At 38.1% G+C, this 20,069-nt stretch overlaps 1 protein-coding gene across 1 annotated transcript in view; it reads left to right on the top strand.

Moving 5' to 3' along the window:
• The window catches only part of NCOA2 (nuclear receptor coactivator 2), a 348,889-nt gene that overhangs the window by 274,969 nt on the left and 53,851 nt on the right, over positions 1–20,069 (top strand). Inside the window, exons 5-8 of the mRNA XM_006880449.1 lie at positions 7,476–7,579; positions 13,361–13,538; positions 16,799–16,987; positions 19,825–19,926. Of these exons, the coding sequence (XP_006880511.1) occupies positions 7,476–7,579; positions 13,361–13,538; positions 16,799–16,987; positions 19,825–19,926 (573 nt within the window). The remainder of the gene's footprint in view (positions 1–7,475; positions 7,580–13,360; positions 13,539–16,798; positions 16,988–19,824; positions 19,927–20,069) is intronic.

Below are 20,069 nucleotides of genomic sequence, written 5' to 3'. Positions count from 1 at the left end.
AGGAGGGACGGGTCCTTGGAGAGGGACATCATGCTTGGGAGGGTTGAGGGACAACGCAGGAGGGGAAGACCCTCTATGAGATGGATTGATTCGGTGACTGCGGTAATCGCGATGGGTGTGTCAGAGGCGGTGCGTTTGGCGCAGGACAGAGCAGGGTTTAGGGCTGTTGTGCATAGGGTCGCCATGAGTCGGAAACGACTCGACGGCACATAGCAACAACGACAACAAGGGTACAAATAAAATTCTATATTGGTTACACTTTATTCTGTGACAGAGTATTCTTAGGCACAAAAGCATTTTCTAGCTACACATGATGGGAATCTTGATATTGTTATGCCTTTTCTTGATGCCTGAAGTGCATAAATTTTTAAAGTAGAGTGTGTATTTCATTCAGCTTCTGGCATGTTACTTGGTGCTATTTAAGTATTCCTGCCTGGCCATTGATGAAAATGAAACCAAGTCTCTTTCTTACTCTGCAGCAGGGAAGGGCTTGGATGGACATGGCCTTGAGATTGGGTAATTTCACTGTCTCTTCATGGTGAAGAGAAACCATGGTATGTTAACAAGAAGGCTCAATGTCAGAAAGAGAGGGAGGCAACTTAGGGCTTAGGTTCCTCCCACTACTAAAGAAAGTGCAGCTGCGCGTTTTTAATATGCACGGCAGGAGATTTCAGCAGCTTGATGATATATAGTGCATTAATGTTGAAAAGATAAACACATTTGGAGAGCACAGGAAGGGCCTTGTGTTTTTATGTTAGCAGAATGCTTCCTAATGAATAAGAATGTGCTGCTGGCTTCACAGAGCCATATGGCAGCTTTTCTAATTTTAGTTGGGTGCAGATGCGTAATCCGCTCGTTTTTACCTTCTAGAACCTTTGAGGTGCTACATGACTTTTGCTGTAATATTTCATGTATGGTGCTCGGCCAGAAACTACCTGCCATTGTCTCAATGACTTCTTTGCTCTGCATGGGTCTTAGCACTGCTTGGTTTGACATTCACTCTCACCTGAAATCTTCCAGCTCCTAAATGTGCAGAAAAGATGAAAATTGTAGATGTATTCCCATCATAGTCTTAAAATTTGTTGTGGAGGTGATTAGAATTGTGTTTGACATCAGTCTACTGAAAAATTGATAGATTTCTGGCTGAGTGATTTTACTCATTTTGAAGGAGTGGAATTAATTAGAACAGTAGTGCAAAATATTGGGTTGCATTTTATTTCAAGATTCTAATGCTTTAAATAATATAGCTACAGTAAAATCAGCTATCATCATACTTGGCCAAACATAAAAGTAACTTTTAAACTCTCAATTGCTTTACTTCCAAGGATATCTCAAACTGAACAGTGCTAAAAATTTCTATATGTGAATAAATAAAGTATCGATTTTCTTTTAATTGGCACCTTTTTACGGAGTAACTAATACTCATTTGCATTCCAAGTTTTGAAAGATAGACTGCCTTCTGTAAATTTTCCATACATTGATTAGATTTTTTTAAAACCAAAATAAGTAGGGGATTCGAAATATTTATGCTTCCACAACAATGGTAGTATTACTCTGTACCTGTAATAGGCAGACATTAGAATTCGACAGCATTTAGTTCTCTAAGTAATCTGTTGTAGTTGCCACTGCTGCTGGCAGAGCTGGAACAATTATGTGGCTCTCCCCTGAGCCAAGACTACTATACCTTTGATGATGGTTACTCTGTTCTAGTAATATTCTGTGTAAAGGCCCCTTGAGTATATGTTCTAGTTTCCTAGTCTAATCAACAAATAGACAAGACTTTCTAATATTATGAGATATAATACGTTCTCACAGATCAGAAAGTGGTACTTTGGAAAAACATTCAATGATCTTTTCTCAAAATACTATTTTATAAGCTAAAGATAAAAAAGTATACTCTTTTATAGGACACATTAATTTTTTGCTTGAATCACAGTTTTTGATGTCTTTGTCCTCACCGGAAAACTGGAATTTGACTTTCAAATTTTTGCGTGGAGATACCAGTGATAAAGAGCAATTTAATCCAGCTGCTTTTAAGAATATATCTGCTAAAAAAAAAAAAGAAAGAATATATCTGCTTTTCCTTGTATTTTTTTAAGTCACTTCTAGAGATCAAATGCTTCTCTATTCCTCTCTCCTTTTGTTCTGAAAGAAAACATGAATAGTAATTACTTATGGAAAAAATCATATGGAATATAATATTAATGATTTTCCCCTCGTTTGTGGTATGACTCATCTTAACATGGTCCCTGATGAGATAGGGTTTTGTTCTTTGCTTTGAAACTGGAAATCTAATTAATTGGTATTGGATTTCTGGATTGCAGGCAATTGGAGGAGGGAGCCAGCAGGGATTGTGCCTCCAAGCAGTCACCCAGTAGGGAAGGGACAGTCAGTGACAGATAATAGAAGCATCTTTGGACAGTCTCTCCAGTTAGCATATTGTATTTCTAAAATTGTCATTAAAGTATTATTAGCCATTTGGAGGTGAGGAGGAAATATTATTTTCATTGTTATTCTCTTACAGTCTCTCTAAAAAGAATATATTCTTAGTTAAAATGCAGCAGGAGAAACCTATGAAGTCAGGGCATGAAGGAAGACGCCTTTTCTAGACTCTGAAAATTAAATTTTATCCTCTCTTTCTCCAATTTAAGCCTTCCATCTGTAATAATGAGATTTCATGAGGTTTGATCATATGACACTCTGGGACAAGCTTTCCACTCTTGAGCTTACTGAAGGGTATTTTTGTAACAGAATATATTTTGATGGCTAATGGCTGCAAAATATAGACGAGTAAATATAATCTGTGACTGCTGAGAAAACGGCCTAATTTAAAAATATTAAATAGTGTATTTTAGTATAGTAATGCTGTACTTACAGATGTATAAATATATCTGAGGTTTTAAGCTTATTTATATCTGGCCATGAAAATAGCACCCTCATGATTGAAATGCTCCAACAAGATACCAGTATAAGTCCAGTTCTCTTCATAGTATATCTCAGAGGACTCCCTTCATTTCTTCCCACACCCTCTCCCTGCAGTCCTCCCACTGCACCACTACTCTTCTTTTTCCTCCTTTTAATTTTAAGACTGAACATTGAACAGAGTTGGTAATTCTTTCCCTGAAATATTTTTAAATGAAACATTTCATAAGTTCAGCACTAGCTTTAAGTTCTAAGCAGAGTTTTGCTGCCACGTATTCATTCTTATCATTGCTTTGTAAGGCCATTGCTTTTGCCATCCATTTGTGTATCTTGCTGAACCCAATTCAGATGCAGTCTGTGGTATTTAATAGAAATGAAATATAAATTCATACATGAGTTTGTAGTTTATGATGTTGAACATGTAATAGGATGGTTAACATTCTCAATTATGTCTAGCCATTTTCCTCTGTTTTGAGGTTAGAGTCCCTGCAGTTGGACCCTAAGTTGGTTCCATTAGGTTAAACTTAATTGTTTAGCCTGCCCTTTTCTAGTATGACCAGGATTGTGCCCTCTGCTTCCATTACATGCAAAAATTCAAGTCTAGTTTTTTGATAGCAGATTCTCATGACCGATACTTTACTGTTTTCTAGTGACCAGCTGTAATTACTATGTTCCCTTTGTGATAAGCATCAGTTGCCTCATAATTTAGTCTCCCTAATGTTAATCTAAAAAGCACAGTCCTTAAAATTAATGAAACCACCAATTGTAGTGAAAGGCTTAGAGAACTTTGACCCAAGAGCAATATGAACAGTCTTGAAAGCTACTAAGGCTCAAGATGATTTGAAAGTTAAGGCTGAGTTTTCTTCAGGAAACTTTCCCTCATATTTGTGAGCTCTGCCTTGCCTGTTCCTATTTTTCTCCGTGCAACCTGGAGGGCACGTGAGGCTGTGGGGGGAAATCAGTTCTTCCTTCACCCACCTTTGTGTCCAATGGCTTTTATATATAAGATACGGACCCAGTCTACCAGTAAGTACCTACTCTGGAATAGGGGTGGTACTAGACATTAAGAATGTAAGTTTTCTTTCATGAAACTTTCCTTCACATGGGTGTGATGTGGCCAGACCCTGGAGAAGGACATACTTAGAAAAGTAGAGAGCAAACAAGAAGACGACTATCAACAAGCTGGATTGATTTAGTGGCCACACCACTGGGCTTAAAGAGCAGCAGAGAGTGTGAGGGTGTTGCAGGATGTCACAGGGTTTTATTCTGTTTTACAGAGTAGGGTCACAGTGAGTCGGAGGCAGCCTGAGGGCAAGATGTCTCATTGCAGGAAACAAAGACAGCTGGGGTCATCATTCTAGGAAGATATATCAGAATCACATGCAAAGAAAACTTAATCTCTGCATGTTCCTACTTCAGATTCTGGTAACCTCCCTTCTAAAGTACGCTATGGCAATTTGCGGGTTGTTGGAACTGCTAAGTGTGTTACTGATAGGAGCACACTGTCCCTGTGAGAAGGAGTCAGAAAAAAGGACTCCATGTCACTCTTCCTGTGGTCAGCACACATGTCCCTGCACGTTGAATGCTAAAACACTAAAGACAAAGTAACAGCAAAGCAGCTGGACTGCACAAATAATGCTGTTACTCCTTGTTTTTCAAAATGAAATATTAATGCTGAACTTCGGTATGTAGGCCTAAGGTGTGCTGGGAGTTCCACGGTGCAAAGCCATCCAGAGGCACATGCACTGCGTCCACATCCAGGTAGCGGTAGGTAGTACAGCCTGACAGGCCATTGTGTGGGAGCCAATGAGGGCTCACCATGGACAGCAGTAAGAGACCAGGAACTTGTGCTCCAGTCCTGTAGGGAAATACCTTCTGAAAATCAGGTGAAGTAATAGGTGATGGGGTGAATTGTATCTGTGGATTGATGGGTAGAAATTGAAATGTGAACTGGCCAGAAAGAGAGTATTCCTAATTGCATTTGTGTGGGATTTTTTTCCCCCCAAAGGAAAAGATGTTAGGAAAATGAGAAAGGGGTAGGGGCTATATATTGTAATTGTCTAAGCCATTCGTGTGGTCTGAGAGCTGGAAATATTTTCTGCTCCACTGAGGGTAACTGAAGAATCAGGATGAGGCACAGCCTACAGGTATGGCAAGCACTCAGTGCCAACAATAAAGCACTAGGGATGAGGACTAACAGCCATGGCAATTCATGATGCATCTAACAACAAGTCAGGTGGTCTGTACACAGAGTTAGATCTGAGAGATGGTTTAGATGTGTGGGCAAGTTCTTGAAATGGCTATAAGTTGCTTAGGAAAAGCCCTACAAAGACATTACTAAATTTTGAACTCTGTATAAAAGACCTAGTACAGGTATATTGACGGTAAGTTATATTTGTTACCCACTTTATAAAAAGTGTGTTTTACATACCATTGCATTTAATCATGACGTACACTTTATGGTATAAAGAAGATAGATAAGGAAACCAAGACCTAAGAAATTGATGGACTCGTTCTGAGTGATAAGTGGCAGAGCTTAAATTTGGACAGATCATCTTCCCCCTTCCCACTGATAAATAATCATGGCGAAAGTGCTCTAGAATGCTGTATGTGGGGAGCTGCAAATTAAGCTTTTGCCATTTTCTTTTCTCTCTTTTTTTTTTTTTTTTGCATTAAGTTAAATTGATAAGATGCAGTGTAAAGAAGGATATAATTTATTCAGGTACAAATAATTGGCACTTTGTGTTTGTGTTGTTTTCTAGCAAGTTGTTAATATGTATCTGTTCTACATTAAATTTTTTTCAGTGTTCTTTAAATAATTAGTGTGCATATATTACGAAAATGTGCCTCTATTTTGACTGAAGCTTTTTCACAGAAATGTTCGTGATGGCACATCTTCCTGGCCACGTGAGCCTAAAAGTGGCCAGTTTAGGACAACTTATTATGCAAATCTGGACTAGATAGATGGGCAGCCATTACAATTCTCTGGACTCCTGCTGCTGATGTTGTAGGTGCCTTTAAGTCAACTAAGACTCATAGGGACCTTATGAACAGCACAGAACTGAACTCTGCCCTGTCCTCACTGTCACCCACATGCTAGAGCCTATTGTTACAATCACTTGTCATTCCTTCTTATTGGAAGTCTTTCTCTGACCCTCCACCTTTTCCCAGCATAATGTCTTTTTCCGAGGACTAATCCCACATGACAACATGCCCAAAATGTGTGAGATAAAGTTTCACCATCCTTACTTCTAAGCAGCATCCTGCTTGTACATGCTTCAAGACAAACTTGTTTGTTCTTTTGGAAAAGGGGTATTCAGTACTCTTCTCCAACATAACAGTTCAAAAACATCAATTCTTACTCTGTCTTCCTTACTCATTTTCCAACTCTAAGATGCATGGGAAGCAATTGGAAATACCATGGCTTGGATCAGGCACACCTTACTCTTTAAAGTTACAGCCTTCCTCTTTAGAACTTTGGAGAGGTTCTTGACGGCAGATTTTTCCAGTGCAACAAATCTTTTTTGATTTCTTGGCCACTGCTACTGTGGATATTGATAATAGAGCCAGCAGAAATGAAATTGTTTCCAACTTCAGTATTTTCTCAATTTGTCATGATGTAGTCATTGGTCCAGTGTTAAGAATTTTGTTTTCTTGATATTGATATGATGCAATCCATATTGAAGTCTATAATCTTTGACAAATCCTGTTTACTTTCAGCAAGCAAGGTTGTATCATCTGCATAACTATTTCTTTCTTCATTAAATCATTAAGCATTTTGAAACAAGTCAGCAACTAAATCTTCCGAGTTATTTTAAGTGTGAATGTAAATAGAAATGGAACAGGTTGAGAGTCAGGCAGTCATTATAAAGTGCCTTATGTATACATCCATGGTGCCTATTAAGAATCTTTTTTATTCTTTACATGTGTGCAATTTTATGTTTGTATATGTAATCTTAGTTTCTAAACAGCAAGCCCTCTGCTATCCTAGTTTTGGGACTATAGTAAGTAGAAACTAATTGTTTTATATAGTATATGTTATACAGAGTTTTTGTAATCAAGGAAAAAACGCCCATAGAGACTAGCAAAGGAAAACTGGTGATGTGTTTCAGCTCAATTACTAACAGAAAAGCAGTTCAAACCTACTTCCTATCCACTCCCTGAGAGAAAGATGTGGGAGTCTGATGTCATAAAAATGGCACCCTTGGAGACCCTGAGTAGCAGTTCTCTATCCCATAGAGCCTTTGTGAACTGGAATCAACCTGATGGTAGTGAGATTGGTTTGATTTGCATAATGGATGAACATGAAACCACTAAACTCATTTTATCAGCTGCCTAAAAGGGGATCTGAGCCACAGGTTCTTCAGCTGAAAAATTAAAACAGCCTCCCTTCCCCACATTTACCTGGCAGGGGTGGGGGAGATAATTTTTTTATAGTCTCATCTGATCCCACTAGAGATTATTTTTTAAAATCATTGCAATAAAAATGTTTCTGTGTCACTTTGTCTTTAAAATAACACTGCTGTTTAATTCACACTTAATGTTTGTTGCAGAGAAAGCCGCAGCTGCCAACATAGATGAAGTGCAGAAGTCAGATGTATCATCTACAGGGCAGAGTGTCATCGACAAGGATGCACTGGGGCCTATGATGCTGGAGGTAGCACAGCTTTTGGTTCTGTATTTTTAAATGTTACTGATAATAACTTCCATTATTCAAGTTAATTTCTAGGTGAATATAATTTTACAATAATCAGCACTTTAATTTCACACTATGATTAAAGAACTATTGACTAGTAATAAATTTTTGTTGTTGTTCTTATGTACCATTGAGCCAGAACAGATTCATAGCTGATCCTCCTATATATTTTCAGAAGCACTAAATCCCACAGAAGGACACCACTTGTCTTTTCCCTGCAGGGCTGCTGGTGAATTCAAACTAGGTGCTTTTAGACTGCCAGTTCAACTCCTTACCACAAAGCCACCACAGTTCTCTACTAATACGCTAGTGACATGTTGAGTTTTTGTTTTCTTTGTTAATTTCTGTGGAATCTTTGAAAACCCTATATACAATAGAGCATGCGTAGAAGTAGAATAACAGATATGGCAACTGAAGCTGAGCACTCAAACTTGGAAACACAAAGGAGGAGAAATTATAAGCAGAAACTAATGATTGGAATGTGGAATGTAAGAAGCATGAATACAGGAAAACCGAATGCCATTAAGAAAGAAATTAATGCATAAATATTGACATATTAGATATTGATGAAATAAGCTGGATTGGCATGAGATGTTTTGAATCCGTCTCACATACTTTGGGCACGTGGCCAGGAAGGACTGATTCTTGGAGAAGAACCTCAGGTTCGGAAGAATGGAGAGATAGTGCAGGAGAGGAAGACCCTTGATGAGATGGACTGATACAGTGCCTAGGGCATGGGGGTAGGTGTTTGGGAGTCAGTGAGACGGGCTCAATACAGGGTTCAAAATTATTATACTTAGACTCACTATGAGTTGCAGGCGACTCCAACAACAATAAAGTTCCTGAGCAGTGCAGATACTTCAGTGCTGAACAAACAAAAGGGTGGCAGTCTACCCAGTGTGCCTCTGAACAAGTATTTGACCATCTGCTTCTGAGAGATCACAGCCTTTGAAAACCCAATGAACACAATTTATACCCCAACACTCATGGGGCTTGAAATGCATCAGATTACAGCTTGATTTTATTAGTTTTTCTATTTTTCTTTCTGTAAATATTCGGGTCCTTGTGTGTGTTTGTTGTTGTTCAGTATTAGTGAGTTGGAAACGACCCAAAACTGACCCTCCAGTAGGTTTTCAGAAGCAGCATACCTCACATGGTAGAAGATTGCCGCCTTTCTCCCACAAATTGGCTGGTGGATTTGAACTGCATAGCTTTGGGTTGGCTGTGCAACTCATTACCAGGTACCCAGATGCCCTTTGTTTTTGTTATGTGCGTATATATAATATTCTTTTATTAACAATATAAGATTAAATTGAGGTGCTGGAGAAGAGTATTGAATATGCTACAGACTTCTAGGAGAACAGACTGATTCATTCCGGAGAGGGTGAAACCAGGCTTTTCCTTAGAGGCAAGGTTTCTGAAGCTCCGTCTGACATGTTTTGGACATGTTACAAGGAGAAATCAGTCCTTAGGGGCATAATTGCTTGGGAAGGTGGAGGGACAGCGCAGGAGAGGAAGCCCCTCGATGAGATGGATTGACACAGTAACTGAGGTAATGGAGATGGGTGTCTTGGAGACGGTAAGGTTGGCTCAGGGTAGAGCAGGGTTCAGAGCTGTTGTACAGAGGGTACTATGAATCACAGGTGACTTGATGGCACATAACAAGAACAATATTAAAGTATAAATTGGCAGGGTTTTACTGCTAGTTGAACATTTATTTTAGAAAACCATATTTACAAGTGTTATTCTATGCTAATTAAAAATAAGTTTAAATGTTCCCCGAATACTTAAATTTTGCTTAATCTGTCTGTTGATTCCTGTATACACAGGTCAATATTTGAAGACAAAACAGAAGGTTGATGCTTTCTTTAAAAAAAAAAATCCACTTCAAACTAGTTATGTAATTCTGGTCAAAATGAAGATTGAAATGATAGGCACGAGAAGCTTTTTAGATAAGGATCATAAGGGTAATGGTTGGGCTTAACTGCTTGTTCTTTATTACTTTCAGGAAGTTTTATGACCAGACTACTACCTCGCTTTTTGTAAAGTCCTGCTTTCGTGTTTTATTAACTAGTGTTGAATTAAATACCAAGTGCTTTGTTCTACCTGTTCCACAATTAAAATTTAAGATGAGTGGGGAAAGCAGTCAGTGAATATATAGCAAGAAGCAGAGAAGCCTTGAGACGTAAATTTATGTCAGTTCCCGGAATAATTTGCTCTGCCAGCGATATGATGAGGCTGAAAAGAACCACATGGCCAGACGCTTGGCCGTAGTAAAGAACTGGTTGAACTTGCAGCAGCCACAATAGATATAAGAAATTAGACTTTTAAAAACCTTGATCAACCAGTAGTTCCTTAATTTACACCTCCTTTTTTATTTTTCTAGTTAGTGCGTAAGGTGATACTTATTTTTAGTAAGCTGTAGTCCTGTGACAGTCTACCATGTAAGTTGAAAGAGGTGGGGCACAAAAAGGAATCCTAGTGTGGTTAAGCAAACCAAAAGATGAGTGGTTCGAAACCCTCTGGGACAGTTCTACCCGCTCTTCCAGGAACTAGTTTCATGGGTGAGGCCCAGAAAGCATGGGCCCAGTCTTTTAATTAACAACATGTAAAATTTGTTCCTAAATTGCCTTAACTATCCAGTGACAGGGCTTGGACTGAACTGATGGCCTGCAGGCTGTTAATGAGCCCATTTTTGCACTCGCTTATCTTCTCTAGAATTACTGGCTTCAAAATACCCAACCTCAATTTCCAGGGAGAGAGAGCAAGACACACTTAAACTGCTTTTTCATAATCAACAAAGGCAATAAGCCAGAGAGGACCGTTTCCAACTTGGTTCTTAGAGGGTGATAAGAAAATTTGAAACTTAGTGAACTCTTTACAATTACGTGAAAGGTAATAATGTCTTTTAGAAAAAAGTTTAAATTATTGACAAAATTTATTTTAAAATTGTAGTAATCTTTTTTTTTAATTGTGGTAAACTAAATAACTACATTTGTGACATTTCTACTCATTTGTGATTTATTGTTAATATTTGAGGAGAGGGGTGTTAAATAGGGTAAAAACATCCTGAGAAGACTTTTAATTAACCATGTGCCGTGAAATGCTTGGAGTAACTAAAAGGCTGTGACTCAGGCCCTTTCAGAATGATAATTAATTATAAAAATAAAACTGTTAGATCAGTGGGCCTTTTCTCATAAAATCAAGCCAACATTTTCGCTGTTTCATAATTATCTTCTGAGAATTCACTGCATTAATACCTGTGTGACAGGATATTGGAGCAGTAAAGCTTGAATATAGTGACTTATTTCTTAAATTTAAATCTTTAACCCTGTTTACGGGTAATAATTTAAACAGAGGAAAATGTGTTCTTATTGAGCTATTCCTAGGCATAGATGCACACTCATGCTTGCATCATAGCGTAGTGGTTGCTAGGCAACAAAACCAAATGCCAGCTTTTTTCATCAGTGTATCATAGTGAGGTTTAAAAAAATACCAGCAGTGTTATGGAATAAAACAGTTTCATCTTTGAAGTTTCATTATGCCACAAATCAATTTATGTACCAGGGTACAAAGCAATAGGAAGCAACATGTACTTTCAGAAGTGAACTATGGATAATATAATTATGAACATTTCTGTTGAATGGCTGTCTAAAGCAGTGAGTTTAAGAAGGACACTAGATACATAACTAAGCACTACCTTTCTTCCTGTGCTCCCTGCCCCAGACATACACATGGACACGTGTGCACATCCACACCCAAACAAGGAAGATTTCTTACAGGTTGTTGTTCTTCATAGCTGAGCCTCCAACTGGTTTTCAGAGTCACATGGGGGAAGATTGCTCTTCTTTCTCCTGAGGAGCAGCTGGTGGATTCAAACTGTACACTTTTGAGTTGGCAGCCCAGCTCCTTACCACTAAGCCACCAGAGCTCCCTTGTAAAGTGTTAGTTTAGCATCATTATATTTCAGAAGACCTATATAGTTGGTTTGTACTGCATGTAGTTTATACAATAGAGGAAATTTGACCGAATATTTAAGAACACCTTAAACTAAGTGGTAATAATGCTTTTTTTAAAAAGCTGCCAAGTAGTAGTAGCTTATGGTCAGTTCTTATTTGATAGAATGTTTAGTATTGTGATGAAAATAAAACCAAAGACAAAAGATTTCAGGGGGAGACAAATTAGAAAGTAAGAGTTTTATGGCCTCCTCCCTGTACTTATGTCTATATGAATGTATACCTGTAAAATTCATTTTTAGGATCATGAAATAATGATCATGAAAAAACTTAGGAGACATAAGCTGGCTAGGCCAGGTGATCTTGGTTCTAGGTATGGCTTGTCAGTGTCAAGGATCAAAAGAGGCGAGACAGCTGAAGAACACTCCCTGACCTCTCGGTGGTATTTTAACCAAGGGGAACATGATTAAAACGTGGCTAGATATAAATACTGGAGTAGAACACTTTGCTTTATTAAGCTTTGGGGTCAGGGACACATGGATTCAGATTCTGGTTGTCACTAGTTACAAGAGTTGAATAAAATGACTTAATCTTTGTGAGAGCCTACACTGTAGATTGAAAAGGATAAAGCATCCCCACCCCTTCCCAGGAGCTAACTGAAAATGAGACACTGTATTTAAGGCATGGAATGCATGCTTCTTAAAAAATTAAACTTTTGTCTTTATTTCCTGGATCTTCCTTTCCTCCTTCCCTGATCTATATTGAAATGACAGTAAAGACTGAGGCTGTGAGGCCACTAAGGAGCCCCAGTGGTGCAGTGGGCTAAGTATTGGGCTGCTCACCAAAGGGCAGCCCACTACCCTGCTCACATAAAGAGTCATAGCCTCAGAAACTCTATGGAACAGTCCTCCTCCTCCTCCTTCCTCTAGGGTAATTGTAGGGCCACAAGAGTCAGAACTAGGACTGACAATGGGTTTGGGTTTTGGGGCTTACTACAGGATATGTCTCCTAATCTAGGCAGTTGAGGAACCAGCATCTTAACAGTTTGAAAAACAATACGGAAGGGCACAATTAGGTAACAGTTCTCACTGCCACAGCTGAAAATGCCTGGGCTCTTTGGGCTCTCAGGATGGTGTGGGCTTGTTGTACAGGAGGCGAGGTCCACGTGAAGGCTTGATGGCTGTAATGAGATGCACTTCCTGGAACTCTTTTCCATATACACTGAACCAGAAAGGATTTTTGTTTCTTTGAAGTTTGAGATTAACTGTGATTTTTTTTTTTTCTGTCTTTCAGTGTAAACCCTGGCAGCTTTAAAAGTAGTAAAATTTTCTGCTTTTATCTGAACATTTATTCTTTAACTGAGGACAAAAGTTCATTATAGCATGAAAAATTGTCAACCAAAATGTCTTTATATTGAACTGGTCACATGAAAGCCATTTTCAGCCCTATGGAGTACATTAGTGGGGTTTTAAAAGTAGTCGAGTTTTAAAATTGCCTGTACAGTTGTCTTTGGCAGTGATTATCTCTTTGAAAGTTAATGTTTGTCATTTAGTTTGTGACCAAAATCCCTACTCTAAGCTCTCTCCCACTTAATAAGATGATATAATCTTATTTCACCAAAAGAAAATGTGCAGATGGACTAGTTGTTTCTTAGAACACAAGAAGGGCAAGAGAAGACTCTCTTTTCTAGCCAAGAATGAATTCTGTTTTTCCTTAATGGAATTATAACCTTAGTAATTACATGAGATGTTATGTTGTGTCCTAACAGTTTATTCCTTTTATCTAGGCCCTTGATGGGTTCTTCTTTGTAGTGAACTTGGAAGGCAATGTGGTATTTGTTTCCGAGAATGTGACACAGTACCTAAGGTATAACCAAGAAGAGCTGATGAACAAAAGTGTCTATACCATTCTTCATGTTGGGGACCACACTGAATTCATCAAAAACCTGCTGCCAAAGTCTATAGGTAAATTTTTGTCTTTTAGGCCTGTCTCCCCTTCTCCACCCACCCTACATCCTCACAATTATCTTTGGAGATAGGTAAACTGAAATATTAACTGGGGGGAAGGTAAACTGAACTGGGTTGGGTTGGTTTTTTTTGGAGGGGGAGGTTTCAGTATTTAATGTTAAGAATTTCAGATTAAAAATCATAGAAAAAAGATCTTCAGATACTGAAATTGAATGATCACTTAGATTCTATATTTAAATGGAAATATAAATAATTCAGTTGGAATTACTAAAATGACAGCAATTTTCATGGATTTTTTTTCTCCCCTTTTAAGAAGGTCCCAGGTTGCCGCCACTCTACCCAATGACGACTATTTGTCCATTTTCTCTGTGACCATTAAAAAGTGTTATGATTCCTGAGATTTGACTCCTTTTGAGTCCGACATGTATAAAGAAAAGGTTAAGGAACATGTAGGTGTCTAGACATGTTCAACGCTGTTAGCCCAGGAACCTTAAATGCTTGCTTTCATTTCTCCCTGGCTCTGCAGTTAACAGCTTCAGATGCTGCCTCCTTTCTCACTCTACCTGTTTCAAATTTCATGAATTCTTCACCTTATTTCGGAGATGCTGTCCAAAAGTGTTTGTGGTTAGTAAGGACCATATTTTAAAGTGGTGATTCACGGCGTAGGCCTACTTTAGTTGCTACTCTGCCGTATTGTTCCCACTTACTAAGTAGTTCTTTTTTTAATATTCTCACTTAAACTGATGATGCTAAGAATGTCTTCACGGATAAAAAAAGAAGTGCATATTTTAGTACAGAATAAGGTCAAATTCCAGGTTAGCAAATATTTTTTTTTCCTTTCTTGAAATTGTTTATATTAGTTGGTCTTACTGTCACCCAATATGCAGGTAGGCAAAGACCTTTACTGAAAGTTTATCATGACTAATCTTTTCTAGTATATGATAACCCTTGGTTTAAAGTTATTACAACAATAATGTGAAATGTATGGACTCTGGTATGAGATTCCTTTTTTATATTTTCCAAAAGATTAGATTCTTAATTCAACTATACATTCTCAAAGGACTTAAGCTTATTAATTTATTTGTCTAAAGAACTCATTGCTTTACTTTCTAGCATACCTTTTTTTACTTTCCAACTTAATTATTAACTTCTTTCTTCGATGACCTTATATAATCTCCATTATAAATAAACTTTTAAAAAATTTTGATGAGGGGGGGGAAAATTCCAAGTGCTTGAATGATGTTGTTGAGTACCTTTGAGTCAGAACCGCATCATAGCCGACCCCCCCCCCCAAGCAGGTTTTCAGAGGCTCTAAACCTGGTGGGAGGAGATTGCCTATCTTTCTCCATAAAGCAGCTGGTAGATAAGAAGTGTGTAGCTTTGGATTGCTAGTGCAGCTAGCACCAGGAAGCTCTAGTGGCAAGAAGCTGAGCTGCAATCCCAGAGGTGCATGGTTCAAATCTGCTAGCTGCTCTGTGGAAGAAGGATGAGCAAACTCCTGTGCAATTATCTGCCTATTAAAATCTGCTGGAGGGTCAGCTAAGTATCTGTTTGCACTTGACAGTTCACAACCACTAACTAGCTTTGGTTCCTTCTGTGGTTTTACAGTAATTTAATATAGTTCATTTTCTATTTACTTTTCCCCTTCTTTCAGGGTTTTGGTGATGCTGGTGTTTTCTGTCAGGTGGCCAAGGGGTTGACCTATGGCGGCTCTCCATAATGCCTATTTGTCTTTTAAATTACCTTCTCACCATGACTTTTGAGAGTGTATTTGTTGTCTATACTTTTTTTTAAGGATCTCTAAGGGACCTCTGACGGCCTAGTGTGTAGAAATTTGCACTGTTAAAGATGAGGCCTTTCTGGCGGTTTGAATCCACCCCTGGCTCTGAGAGTGAAAGGCCACCTGTCTCCTTGCTGAATTTACAACCACTGGAAGCTTAGCTTAGCTATGAGTCATTTCCAACTCGACAGCAGTGAGTTTGAGGGGATTTTGAGGGGTGTAGTGTGTTACTTGTTGGAATGCTTAGTAGAAGCACAGCAGTTTGGATACACCAGCCACCCTGTAGGGAAGAGATGAGCAGTCTCTTTCCATAAAGATTTATAGCCTCAGAAACCCATTGGAGGGTCACCAGGAGTTGGAATCGGCTTGATGGCAGATTTTATTTTGGATATTTTTTTTCCTTCCTTTTTGATCCTCCACCTCATTGGATTGCTACTTACTCATTGTCAAGTAAGTTGGCCTTTGATCATCAAACTCAGCCATTCTTTATTTCTTTCATTCTTTTCCCTAATCCAATATTAATGCTGTCTTTCCTTTCTTTCCTTACCTTTTTTGAATTAAAGTTGCACATATAACTTTGATACTAAACCAAGGAGGCTTAAAAGACTCGTGAAATAGTAGTTTGTCACTTGAAAATAAATTTCATTCTCAGTATTTCCAAGGACTTTTCAGTCTTGATGAGAAATACACTTGAAACCATTTTAAGACTGTTGTGAATTGGTAACAGCCAAATTACAGTGTGTATGCTAACATTTCTGTAGAATTTGAGAAACGAAGGTCTTTAAGAGAAGGTTTTATAGGAGCCTGAAGTAGTTGATTTCCTTTCACTATTGCACAACTCATTCTAAAAGGATGAATACCTTTGATTTTAAGAAAGAGGCATTTTAGATAGAATGGCAGAAGCAAAGACTGGGACTGGGTATAGAGGAGAATACAGGCAATCTTATGGTGGGAAACTAGGGGATAAGCAGAAACAGCTTGTGAGATTTTGAATTATTAGTTTGAATGGACTTCATTCTCTTATTCTGTCCGTCTCAAGTCCAAATCCTTCAACAGAATTTGTCACAGAATACATGTCACAATTTGTGTCACTTACATTTTTTTTAAAAAGGTAATATATCTAAAACTAGCATGTAAGTATATTGAAATTATTTTCTAAGAAATCAAAATTATGAAATCTTGGTAAGAGGCAACCATAGTAATCTTTTAATAAATAATCAAGATCAGAACTAGAGGAGGAGTTAAGATGAAAAATGAAAAGTGTAGAAGACATTTGGGAAACCCCAAGAATTTTTCCCACTTGCTAAAAACTTTAACCAAAATATTTTTCCTCCTGCATTACAAAGGTATTTAGGAGCATATAAAAGCACCAGGAACATAAGTGTAACGTAACTGTCAATCCATCCATTTAATCATTGAATAACCGTGAATCTGATAATGACTCTTAATAATATTGGATTGCTTTTCTCTTGCTCAGTGAATGGAGGATCTTGGTCTGGTGAACCTCCCAGGCGGAACAGCCATACCTTCAATTGCCGGATGCTGGTAAAGTCTTTGCCAGATTCAGAAGAGGAAGGCCATGATAACCAGGAAGCACATCAGAAATATGAAACTATGCAGTGCTTTGCTGTCTCTCAACCAAAGTCCATCAAGGAAGAAGGGGAAGGTAGGGCAAAAATCCCCCGCAGAGCTCATGTTTCTGTATTGTGTACACTTGTTAATCTACGGTTCTGGTCAGACTAAGAAAAATTTAGAGGCAGTTTTTTATTCCTTTCCTGTTACTTTGCAGTAATTAGTTCTTTGTGATAAATTGAGAGGTGTTTTTTTTTTAAGTCTCTCAAATCAAACTTCAACTCAAAGCTGACAAGTTGAAACTGCCTCATGGCTGATCCTGCAGTGGGGTTTTGGAGGCTGTAAATCACAGAAATTGCCCAGCGTTCTCCAACAGAGCTGCCAGTGGATTCGAACTGCAGCACAACCCCCTATGGACTACACCATGAAAACTCTTCAAGTCTCTAGAACAGGACTGCTTAGCAGGGTATTCTGTATTAATGAGTTTTTTTCTCTCTCTACAGTCAATTTGAAGCCAGGTGTTTTTTATTATTGTTGCCACAAGTAACTTGAGTTCTTGAAGTATGAGTACTGCATCTGAAGGACTGAATTTTAAATAGCTCTTTGTGGCTAGTGAAAGAACAGTGCAACGCCACAACATTTGGGGTTGACCTTTTGATGGCCCTAGTCTCTGTGAAAATCTGATAAAAATTATATGATGCGGTTCTAGAGTCATGTACACATGTGCTGACATCTCATAAACTTCCAATGTGTTAATAATGGGTTCTGTAGAACTTCTCCATTCACACCAGGTTTAGAATGTAGCATAATAAAATAGTACTTAAGAGAGGCTTAAGATGGGAATGGGGAATAGATGGAAGCTCTGACTAAGCTCACAGGCTGTTCTTCTTAAAGAAATACTGATTATTGTTCATCCTTCCAAGTAATCTATTCTAATCTGTATTACGAGATGATGTTGTTATGTGCCATGGAGCTAGAACCAATTAATTCATAGCTTACTCTCCAGGATGTTTTCAGAAGCTGTAAATTACAGAGAGGAGCTTGCCCATCTTTCTCCCATGAAGCACCTTGTAAATTCAAACACAACTCCTTACCAACTAGGCCTCTAGAGCTCCCTTATGAGATGTAATAGAAGATATGAAAAAAATATATCTTGCCTATGAGTGGAAGGGAGAGGACAAGGAACAAGTAAAGTGAGCCTATGGCAAGTTTAGACCAGACCAGTTCTGTGGGCAAGTTCCTCTACTTCTCTGAGCATCAGTTTACTGTTTTTTCAAAGGAAATTACTAATAGCAATCTCAGAATGCAGTAGTTGGATATTGAATCACTGAATCGTGGTTGATATCAGGAAAGGATATTAAAGCTGTTACATATGATACTAAGTTTTAAAAATTGAGGTTTTACTTACAAATAGGTTGTCAAATGATTTTCTTTTTGCTGCAACACTAAATACTGTTAATTCTATCTGTAATATTCTAAACTAATACAAAAAGGGTATTCTTTAATTTATGACTGTGTGCTTTGCATTTAAACATTTTCATACCTTTAAAATTACTTTCTGCCTGTTAACACAATATAGCATAAAAGCAGGGCTTCTGAGCCTGGTCTTCTGTGGTTTAAATGCTGATCCCATTAAACTTTTGTGTATCATTGGGAAACTTGCTTAAGCATTGTTCTTTTTGTTCTCCTCTGTTAAGTGGAAATAGCACTTAAAACAATAATGATTATTTCCTAGTACCTACTTCATAAGGAAGGTGTGAAGAGATCAAATGAGTTGATAGTCTGTAAAGCCACTCAAAAGATACATATAGTACATGCTCACAGAATTTCACTTTGTAGGATGATGGGCACATTTTAATTTTGTGATAACTAGCTATTACTCAATATTTCAAGACATTGTTTTCCAATTTTAAAGTTAAAGGATCATAAATCTGTGACATAAAAAGGTATGAAAGATTATTTTAGCACCTTTTTTTCTACCATTATTGAAACACAAGACCATAAATTATGTTCTGAAAGTTTCAGAGATAGTTTAAACCTTTCCCTGTTCTCCAGAAGTGAACTCAGATGTATCAAAGGGTGAGGAATAAATGTTTAGTGTTGGCTCTGTGAGAAACTAGCCATGGCCTAGATTCTGCACTGGAATGAGGCTGTTTATGGTTTACACTGCATTTTCCAGATACTGTGAGGTATATTCTGCACTCATTTTATAGTCTTCCAGTTTTCAGTTGCATATTGCCATTGTAAAGTCACTTACATACTTTAGAAGATAGTGTATTTTCCCTGTATCTTTGGGGAAACTTAAAATTCAAAAAGCAAACTCTTCGCAAAGCAGAACATCAAATTTTGGATGTCATCGTTTTTGTCTTTTAGTATGAATTAAACATGTTGTTTCTATCAGCCATTTAATAAAGAATAGTCTTTTTTCCAGTCATTACTAGAGAGAGAGTTCCATGTTAATATACTCTATAGCAATAGAGGGAAAGCCCTGGTTACATAATGTGTAAGTGTTGGGTGGTTAATGAGAAGACCTGCATTTCAATCCACCAGCTGTTACAAGGGGGAAAGATAGGCAGTCTCCTCTCCTCCAGAAGCCTCAGAGACTGGATGGAGGCCCACATGAGTGGGAGTCCATTCACCTAGAGGCAGTGGGTTTGATTGTTAAAGTAGTAGGTTTTTATGATGTGTTTTGTAAGGTAGCTTCCCCCTCTCACTAAGCATAGTATACCCTCTCCACTCCCCAGTGCTTCCCACTTGAGTTGAGGAGAGAAAAGGGCCAGTGAGAAACAAAATAAGCAAAAAGCATGTAATATGTTGTTGCTCTGTTTTACTGGTTTAGAAGAGTGTGTTGTCATACTTACATTTTGGTTTGCTTGTATTGCTTAAAAAATCCAAAAACCTAATATGAATATAACTACTTTATGATTTAAGATTTGCAGTCCTGCTTGATATGTGTGGCAAGAAGAGTTCCAATGAAGGAAAGACCGGTTCTTCCCTCATCAGAAAGTTTTACTACTCGCCAGGATCTCCAAGGTACATGTCCCATTCGTTAGTTGTTCTCCCCAGTGTCCCCTGAGGAACTCTTTGTAGGATACTTACTTACCTGTAATGGCAAAAAAGTATTTTTGAGAAAATGTGAAGGAGCTGGTAATGGTGATTATTTCTCAGGTAAATGT

The sequence above is a fragment of the Elephantulus edwardii genome, unplaced genomic scaffold (assembly GCF_000299155.1).
Source record: "Elephantulus edwardii isolate Elephantulus edwardi_28Jun2011 unplaced genomic scaffold, EleEdw1.0 scaffold00008, whole genome shotgun sequence".
Lineage (NCBI taxonomy): Eukaryota > Metazoa > Chordata > Mammalia > Macroscelidea > Macroscelididae > Elephantulus > Elephantulus edwardii.
This window is presented reverse-complemented; position numbering and strand designations above follow the sequence as displayed.